This window comes from Heterodontus francisci, chromosome 29, assembly GCF_036365525.1.
Source record: "Heterodontus francisci isolate sHetFra1 chromosome 29, sHetFra1.hap1, whole genome shotgun sequence".
In the NCBI taxonomy this organism is placed as follows: Eukaryota; Metazoa; Chordata; class Chondrichthyes; order Heterodontiformes; family Heterodontidae; genus Heterodontus; species Heterodontus francisci.
Window position 1 is genome coordinate 19,788,529 of NC_090399.1, and position 10,224 is coordinate 19,798,752.

Below are 10,224 nucleotides of genomic sequence, written 5' to 3' on the forward strand. Positions count from 1 at the left end.
TCCCGCTCCACCCCTCTCCTCATTCTCCCCGCTCCACCCCTCTCCTCACTCTCCTCGCGCTCCCTGCCCTCACACTCTCCGTTCCTCCTCCACCCTCACTCTACCCGCTCCCCCCCGCCCTCACTCTCTCCACTCCTCCTCTGCCCTCACTCTGCCCGCTCCCCCCTGCCCTCACTCTCTCCGCTCCTCCTCCGCCCTCACTCTCCCCGCTCCCCGCTCCCCGCCGCCCTCACTCTCCCTGCTCCCCCCGCCCTCACTCTCCCCGCTCCCCGCCGCCTGCACTGTCCCCCGCGCCCCCTGCCCTCACTCTCTCCGCTCCTCCTCCGCCCTCACTCTACCCGCTCCCCCTGCCCTCACTCTCTCCGCTCCTCCTCCGCCCTCACTCTCCCCGCTCCTCCTCCGCCCTCACTCTCCCCGCTGCCCCCCCGCCCTCACTCTCCCCGCTCCACCCCTTTCCTCACTCTCCTCGTGCCCCCTGCCCTCACTCTCCCCGCGCCCCCTGCCCTCACTTTCTCCACTCCACCTCCGCCGTCACTCTCCCCGCTCCACCCCTCTCCTCATTCTCCCCGCTCCCCCCCGCCCTCACACTCTATCCGCTCCACCCCTCTCCTCACTCTCCCCGCTCTCCCCGCCCTCACTCTACCCACTCCACCCCTCTCCTCATTCTCCTCGCGCCCCCTGCCCTCACTCTCCTCGCGCCCCCTGCCCTCACTCTCCCCGCGCCCCCTGCCCTCACTCTCTCCGCTCCACCTCCGCCGTCACTCTCCCCACTCCCCCTGCCCCCCTCTCCCCGCTCCCCCCACCCTCACTCTCTCCGCTCCCCCCACCCTCACTCTCCCCCCTCCTCCCGTCCTCACTCTCCCCGCTCCCCCTGCCCTCACTCTCCCCACTCCCCGCCGCCCTCACTCTCCCCCTCCGCCCTCACTCTCCCCCTCCCCGCCTTCACTTTCCCCGCTCCACCCTCGCCCTCACTCTCCCCGCTAGCCCCCACCCCTGCCTGCTCTCTCCCCGCTCCCCACCCCCCCGACTGCTCTACCTCCATGAGGTCACATGCCAAATACACAACCGGTCCATTGGTCCTGATGAGCTTTGATATCAACTACACAACGGAATATTTCCCTTCGGCCTCCTATGAGTGAATATATCATGAACACAATGGAAATATCCCCTTGGGTCCTGATGAGCATTGATATTATATACACATGAGGAGATACGCTTTGATCTTTATGAATGAAATTATCGTCCACGCAATAGTTAATTTCCTTTGGTTCTCATGACTGACAATGTATTCACAAAGGGAAGATTCCCTTCAGTCCATATCAGTAAACATGGCAGATATACCACGGGCAGATTTTGACCGGGCTGTACGTGTGAGGACTTCAGCAACTGATCAGGAATATCTTTGCTTCCAATGTGTAAAGGTGTCAGCAAGAAATTGATATATGTTTATCCTAAAAATGTAAGTAATTGCACAGTTAAATCTTGAAGGTAATTTGCCGCTAATTTGATCGTCTGTGTGGATGCAGGATGTTTTTTGACCTATGCTGCACCATCGGCTGAATTCAGCCTGAGATGGTAATGCCGTTGATTGTCTGTACTATCCCCTTCCTCTTTCTCACCAACATGCTGACTCTCAGTGACATCATGGGAAAAAATACAACTTCTGGTTCCAAATGTATGCCGACGACAACCAGCTCTGCCTCAGCTCCACCTTTCCATTGTTCTTTGTTTATCACACTGCTGGTCAAGCATCCAGTAATGGATGAGCAGATACTTCCTCCAACTGAATAACTGGAAGGTCAAAGTCATTGTCTTTGGTCCACCAACAAACTCAGTACCCTTTCTGTTTTCTCTGTCACTCTCCCTGTCTGAGGCTAAATCAAACCAATTGTAAACTTGTCCTAATTAAGCCTGAGCTATGGTTCCGAATTCAAATCCTCTCCTTCACCAAGACCGCCTACCTCCTCTTACAATCATAGAATCATAGAATAGTTACAACACAGAAGAGCCCATTCAGCCCATCGTCTCTGTGCCAGCTCTCTGCAAGAGTCACTCAGCTAGCCCCACAGCCATACCCTTTTGCCACGGCCCTGCAATTTATTTCACTTCTAGGGCTTATCCAATACCACCTTGAAAGTCCCAATATTATCTGCTCCCACCACACTCTCAGGTAGTGCCGTCCAGATCCTAACCACTCTCTGCATAAAAAAGATTTTCCTCATGTCACCACTGGTCCTTTTACACAGCACCACAAATCGGTGTCCTCTGGTTCTAGACATCCAGTCCAGTTACCAACAAGACCCAAATGCAAATTAAAGCAAGGATCTTCAAGTTTTCAAGCTGATGTGCATATCTGCAATACAGGACGTGCATTCTCCATTTCACAGGCTGTAAGTCACCAAACTGTGCCCTTGATTTTATATTGCCTTTCCTCGTTCTCTCTACCACAATGCATCACTCCATACTTCTCTGCATTAATCTTCATCTGCTGTATGTCCACCTATTCCGTCAGCCTCCAATGTCCTCTTGAGCTCTATAACTATCCTTCACACAGTTAACAATACTTCGAAATTTGTGTCATCTGCAAACTTTCAAATGTGTCCTGCACACAAGTCTAGGTCATTAAACTATATCAAGAAACACAATGACCCCCGTACAATCACCTGCACAATGGGCAAATAATTGGCGTAGGAAGTTCAACGTGGAAAAATGTGAGGTAGCACAGTTTGTTTGGAAGAATAGGAAGATCACTGATTACTTGGAAGGTGTGAGTCTAGGTTAGAGGAACAATGGGATCTGGGAGTACAAATACACCACCAGCTAAATGTTGCATAACAGGTTAGCAAGGCCATAAAGCAGCAACTCAAGCACTCGGCTTTATCTCTAGAGGGATAGAACTGAAAATTAGGGCAGTTACGCTAAACCTGTAATGAACCTTGATTAGACCTTAGTGAAAGAACTGCATTCAGTTCTGGTTGTCATATTATAAAAAGTATATAGACACACTGGAGAGGGTGCAGAGAAGATTTGCAAGAATGATACCAGAAATGCGTGGGTTTACTTGTGAGGAAAGGATAAATAGGCTGATTCTCATTTCTTCTGAAACAAGAAGACTGAGGTGTGACCTGACATGGGTATTTAAAATTATGAAAAGCTTTTTTAGAGTTGATGCAGAGAAAATGTTTCCACTTGCGGCGAACAGCAAACTCGAGGCCATTAACATAATGTAGTCACCAAGAAATTCGATGGGGAATTCAGAAGAAACTTCTTTACCCAAAGAGTGGTGAGGCTGTGGAACTTGCCACCAAAGTGAGTCATAGAGTCATAGAGTTATACAGCACAGAAACAGGCCCTTCGGCCCATCGTGTCTGTGTCAGCCATCAAGCACCTAACTATTCTAATCCCATTTTCCAGCACGTGGCCCATAGCCTTGTATGCGATGGCGTTTCAAGTGCTCATCTAAATACTTCTTAAATGTTGTGAGGGTTCCTGTCTCTACCACCTCTTCAGGCAGTGTGTTCCAGATTCCAACCACTCTCTGGGTGATAAAGCTTTTCCTCAAATCTCCTCTAAACTGCTTGCCCCTTACCTTAAATCTATGCCCCCGGTTATTGAATCCTCTGCTCGGGGAAAAATGTTTCTTCCTATCTAACCTATCTATGCCCCTCATAATTTTGTATACCTCAATTAGGTCCCCCCTCAGCCTTCTCTGCTCTGAGGAAAACAACCCTAGTTTATCCAGTCTCTCTTCATAGCTGAAATACTCCAGTCCAGGCAACATCCTGTGTATCTGCTCTGCACCCTCTTCTGCACAATCACATCCTTCCTATAGTGTGGTGACCAGAACTGCACACAATACTCCAGCTGCAGCCTCACTAGTGTTTTATACAGCTCCATAATAACCTCCCTGCTCTTATATTCTATGCCTTGGCTAATAAAGGCAAGCATCCCATATGCCTTCCGAACCACCTTATCTACCTGTGCTGCTGCATTCAGTGAACTATAGACAAATACACCAAGGTCCCTCTGACCCTCTGTACTTCCTAGGATCCTACCATACATTGTATATTCCCTTGCCTTGTTAGTCCTCCAAAAATGCATCACTTCACACTTCTCAGCCCATCTATATCGTCCTGTAATCTAAGGCTTTCCTCCTCAATATTTACAACACCACCAATTTTCATGTCATCTGCGAATTTACTGATCATACCTCCTATATTCACGTCTAAATCATTAATGTACACTACAAACAGTAAGGGTCCAAGCACCAATCCCTGTCGTACACCACTGGTCACAGGCTTCCACTCGCAAAAACAAACCTTGACCATCACCATCTGCCTCCTGCCACTAAGCCAATTTTGGATCTAATTTGCCAAATTGCCCTGGATACCATGGGCTCTTACCTTCTTAACCAATCTCCCATGCGGGACCTTATCAAAAACCTTACAGAAGTCCATGTAGACTACATCAACTGCTTTACCCTCATCTACACATCTACACAGCCTGCAATTACCTGGTTTATCCCTGCTACCCTTCTTGAATAATGGTACCACATTCGCAGTCCTCCAATCCTCGGGTACCTCTCCTGTGGCCAGAGAGGATTTGAAAATTTGTGTCACAGCCCCCGCTATCTCCTCCCTTGCCTCACATAACAGCCTGGGATACAGCTCATCTGGGCCTGGGGATTTATCCACTTTTAAGCCCACTAAAACAGCTAATATTTCCTCCCTTTCAATGCTAATATGTTCAAGTATATCACAACCCCCCTCCCTGATCTCTACACCGACATCATCCTTTTCCATAGTGAATGCAGATGAAAAGTAATCATTTACAACCTCACCTATGTCCTCTGGCTCCACACACATTGCCACTTTGGTCCCTAATGGGCTCTACTCTTTCCCTGGTTATCCTCTTGCCCTTAATATACTTATAAAATGCCTGAGGATTTTCTTTCCTTTATCTTGCCCGCCAGTATTTTTTCATGTTCCCTCTTCGCTCTCCTAATTACTTTTTAAGTACCCCTCCCCCCCCCCCCACACCCCACACATTCTATACTCCTCCAGTGGCTCCGCTGTTTTCAGCGCTCTGAATCTGCCAAAAGTCTCTTTTTTCCCTGATCCAATCCTCTATAATCCCTTGACATCCAGGGTTCCCTGGACTTGTTGATCCTACCCTTCACCTGAAGAGGGAACATGTTGGCAACTGGATTTGAAGTGATAAGTATTGCTGCATTTAAAGGGATGAACGAGGCCATGGATTGGTTGGGCCGAATTGCCCGTTTCCCTGTCATATATGTTTGTAATTCTATGATTCAGGCGTCGCTTGTTACATTATGTGTCCGTTAAGATTCACGGCTACAGTAAATAAGCAGTAACCTGTGACACCTGTCGGTCTCGACATTCCCTTACACTAGCGTAAATTGAGCGTAAAGTTTACTCATTGCATAGATTCACGTTTACATTTAGTACAACGCACAGTCAGGATTCTATTCAAGAAATAAAATCTGCTTAGTGCAGGAGGAATCGGTTGGTGAAGTGATAGAAAGGAGTGGAGAGAATGGTCCAGTTATATTCAGATATGAGCTCTAGCCGGACTGAAGCTTTAAATTCATTAATTTAGTAACTCGAGTTAACAGATATTTAACCGCCTTCTTCACCTCCTCTCTGAACTTGCTCTGGGTCAATCCATAGATACAGGTGTTTGCACAGGAGTTCATGAGCATGAGCAGACGTCCAACATCCTTGGCGATGAAGGCGGGACTGGTGTGATTCTGCTTCAAACCAATGACTGTGATTCGAGTGCACACATAAGTCACCGTTTCCGTCATCCACAACAGTATATAACTGCCAGACACAGCGAAGAGTAAGATGATGGATTTCTGCCGATTCTCCATCTCACTATCAACCTGGTTCTGTCCGCTGCCCAGTCCCTTCAGGACCCTGCGGACCCGACTGGCCGCGAGGATGTGCCTGACCGTGAGACCATTGAGCAGCAAGATGAGAAAGAACGGGAGGAATGAGACAGAGAGACTGCAAATCCAGGCGAAAGTCACCCATCCTGCAGAAGTAAAGAAGATCGCTTTAGGCCGACAGCCCCAATGTACATTGTCAATAATAAACTGGGGCTCAAACATGAAGTAGAAGGGGATGAATTTTAAACAACTCAGCACACACATGGACACAATAACCACAGCTGCAGTTCTCTCCGTGCAATATCTGAGTCTCAACTTCTGACAGCAAATGCTGATGAAACGGTCAAAGGTGAACGACACTGTTAACCAGACGGAGTAATCCAGAGAAATGATTCTCAGGTAGGCGCAAGAAGGGCAGATTGCAGTGAGTGACGTGAATGAATAGGGGAAATGGTAAGTAAAGATTTGATCCAGCAGTACATGAAAGATCATCACCAGGAGGTCTGAGATTGCCATCGCCACCATGTAACGAGTGATTCCCCTGGAGAGACCGCATTTTCCCCGGGACAGGATCACAGCCGTCATCAGATTCGCTGTAGGACACAAAACAACAAGAAAATTATTAATTAAACAGTGCAAATCGATGTATTAGAAGGTAACTGTTTTAATAGCAATGGTTTTGAAGGACATAATTCATTGCCGGAAATGAGAAGAATGATCTGGCAAAGGGCAGAGCCATGCGCCCTGCAAGTAATTATTCTTGTGTTAAATGTAAGAGAACCGCCACAGTGACAGACCGCTGTGCAGGAATGGGTTAAATCAGAGTATTAAAGACCTGAAAATACATTCTGAAAGAAAGAACCTGCATTTATATAGCGCCTGTCATGACGTTGGAATGTCACAGGACGCGATCCAACCAATGAAATACTTTTTCCAGAGTCATTGTTCTCAGATACCAGATGCAGCAGTCAACTTGTGCACGGCAATTTCCGACAAGCAGCAGAACAATAATAACCAAATAATAACATCCACAACCAACAACTTGTATTTGTATAGCGCTTGCAACGGAGTTAAAAAGTCCCAGGCTCTTCAGAGGTGCGTTATTAGATAACATTTGACACCGCTCCACATAAGTGGATGTTCTGGCAGATGTTCAAAAGCCTGTTTAAAGAGGTCGGTTTTAAGATGTGAATTAAAGGTGAAATGTGAGGAAGAGAGGTTTAGTGAGGGAAATCCAGAGGTCAGGGCCTTGGCAGCTGAAGGCACGGGCCGTCAATCGTGCAGCAATTACAAGTGGGAACGGAGAAGAGGCAGGTATCTTGGAAGGTTGGACGTTTCGAGGAGATTTCAGCGATGGGGATGGGAGAGGCCATGGAAGGATTTGATATGGATGAAAAGAAAGGGAATTTTTAAATTAACTTATTGAGAACCATGAGACAACGTAGGTCAGCGAGCTCGGGAGTGATGGGCGAATGGGACTGAGTGCGAGTTAGGACAGGAGCAGCAAATTTACGAGGGTAGAATGTGGGAGACGAGCCAGGAGTTCATTGGAATAATCAATACTGGAGATAATCAAAGAATGGATGAGGGTTTCAGCAGCAGATGTGATGAGGCAGGGGCAGAGTCAGGGATAGTACAGATGTCCAAATAAGTTGTCTTAACAATATTTCAGATATGTTATTGGTAGCTCATCAGGGAGTAAAATATGACACCAAGGTTGCAATCAATCTGGCTTAGCCTCAGACAATTGCTCGGGAGAGGAATAGAATCCGTTGTTATATTTTGTTAGATGTTGGTTTGGGGATAAATTTTGCGGGAGAACTCACCTGACCTTCTTTGAGTATTGTCATGGAATATTTTACGTCCATGCAAGCAGGCAGAAAGGGCCTCCATTTAACATTTGATCCGGGCGCATGCCGACAGCGCAGCACTCCTTCAGTACTGCACTGAAGTGTCCGCCTAGCTCATGCGCTCAAAATCGCTCAACTTGGATTGAATCAATAACCTTCTCACTTAGTGAAAATGCGAGTAATGACTCTAGGCTTTTGAGTCACTTATGTGGGAAAAGTCTATGATGTCCTTTGCCATTGTATTCCTGGCAGTGTTTATCTTCAGAAAGTGTCCTATTTGGACTAGAACAAACAAACAACACAAAAGAGCCGCATGCACCCGTTACAATAAGGGGAGGGGGGTGTCACACCATACAGTCCGGATCGAGTACGTCAATCTATTACTCAGACTTGATGCCCTGGTCATCAACGTACATGAGCCATTTGGACTAAAAGCCAACCATCGTGACTCGAGGCAGACCATTTCATATGAATGCATGTAAACTGCTGGATGCCACCCCAATAACTGGAGGCCATATGAAACTATCCACTTGTATGGGCTATTCAGACTGTGACTGAAAGCATCCACAGGACTACTTGCATGCCAAAGAGTGGAACCAGCATGAAATAGACAGAGCCAAGCAATCCCACAACCAAAGAATCAGATCAAAACATCACAGGTCTGCGACATCCAGTCGCGAATGGTGGTGGACAATTCAACAATGAACAGGAAGAGGAGGCTCCACAAATATCACGATCTGCAATGATGGGGAAGCCCAGCACATCATTGCAAAAGATAAGCCTGAAGCTTTTGCATCCACCTTCAGCCAGAAGTGCCGACTGGATGTTCCAACTTGGCCTCCTCCTGAAGTCCCCAGCATCACAGGCGCCAGTCTTTAGCCAATACAATTCACTCCACGTGATATCAAGAAACGGCTGAAGGCATTGGATACTGCAAAGGCTATGGGTCTTGCCAACATTCCGGCAATAGTACTGAAGACATGTGCTCCATGACTAGCCGCGCCCCTAGCCACGCTGTTCCAGTACAGCACTGAGATTTATCCGGCAATGTGAAAAATTGCCCAAGTATGTCCTGTACAAAAAACAAGGGCAAGTCCAACGTGACCAGTTACTGCCCTATTGGTCTACACTCGATCATAAGCAAAGTGATGGAAAGGGTTGTCGACAGTGCTATCAAGCAGCTCTTGCTTTGTAATAACCTGCTTACTGACACTCAGTTTGGCTTCCATCTGGGCCACTCTGCTCCTGACCTCATTACAGCCTCGGTTCAAACATGGACAAAAGAGTCGAATTCAAGAGGTGAGGTGAGAGTGACTGCCCTTGACATCAAGGCAGCATTTTACCAATATGGCATCAAGGAGCCCTACCAAATCTGGAGTCAATGGGAATCAGGGGAAAATTCTCCAGTCGTTGGAATCATACCTAGCACAAAGGAAGATGGTTGTGGTTGTTAGAGGTCAATCATCTCATTCTCAGAACATCACTGTTGGAGTTCCTCAGGGTAGTGTCCTAGCCCCAACACTCTTCAGCTGCTTCATAAATGACCTACCCTCCATCAAAAGGTCAGAAGTGGGAATGCTTGCTGATGATTGCACAATGCTCAGCACCATTCACGACTCCTCAGATACTGAAGCAGCACATGTCCAGATGCAACAAGACCTGGACAACATCCAGGCTTGGACTAATAAGTGACAAGTAACATTTGCGCTACACAAGTGCCAGGCAATGACGATTGACTAGAAAGTGAACTGGAGCAGCCACATAAATAATGTAGCGACAAAAGCAGGTCAGAGACTGGGAGTTTTGCAACAAGTATTCCACCTCCTGACTCCCCAAGGCCTGTCCACCATGTACAAGGCACAAGTCAGGATGTGATGATATACTCTCCGCTTGCCTGGATGACTGTAGCTCCAAGACCCTCAGGAAGCACGACACCAACCAGGACAAAGCAGCCCACTTAATCGTCACCCCATTCACCACCTTAAATATTCATTCCCTCCACCACTGAGGCACAGTGGCAGCTCTGTGTATCATATACAGCAACTTTGACAGCACCATCCAAACCTGTGACCTCTTCCACCGAGAAGAACAAGGACAGCAGAAACATGGGAGCACCACCACCTGCAAGTTTCCCTCCAAGTCACACACCAGCATGACTTGGAAATATATCACCGTTCCTTCACTGCAGTTGGATCCAACCCCTGGGCTACCCTCCCTCACAACAGCACCACATGGACTGCAACGGTTCGAAAAGGCAACTCACAACCACCTTCACAAGGGCAATTAAGGACGGGTAAACAATGCTGGCCTTGCGAGCCAGCATTGCACACATCCCATGAAATAATTAAAGAACATTTAGTGGTTCAGGGAAGGCGTCCTTCCATTAAACCGAAGGCTGGCTGCTTAATAAAGGTGTGAGAAAAGGACACAATAGTCAAAGACGTTCATGAAGATAGTCCAATG

General features: G+C 47.6%; 1 protein-coding gene across 1 annotated transcript; it reads right to left on the bottom strand.

The window, feature by feature from the left end:
* Positions 1–5,584: 5,584 nt before the first annotated feature.
* LOC137345708 (probable G-protein coupled receptor 139) lies at positions 5,585–7,804 on the bottom strand. The gene is made up of 2 exons (XM_068008971.1): positions 7,738–7,804; positions 5,585–6,504 (listed from the first exon to the last, which is right to left on the bottom strand). Exons 1-2 carry the CDS (start codon positions 7,802–7,804, stop codon positions 5,585–5,587), a joined length of 987 nt encoding a protein of 328 aa, XP_067865072.1.
* Between the last annotated feature and the right edge of the window lie 2,420 nt (positions 7,805–10,224).

Excerpts from the sequence above, each read along its gene's own strand:
- LOC137345708 (XM_068008971.1), bottom strand. The coding sequence starts at position 7,804 with ATGGAGGCCCTTTCTGCCTGCTTGCATGGACGTAAAATATTCCATGAC. Across the intron at positions 6,505-7,737 it reads CAATACTCAAAGAAGGTCAG|CGAATCTGATGACGGCTGTG; the intron begins GTGAGTTCTCCC and ends TGTGTCCTACAG.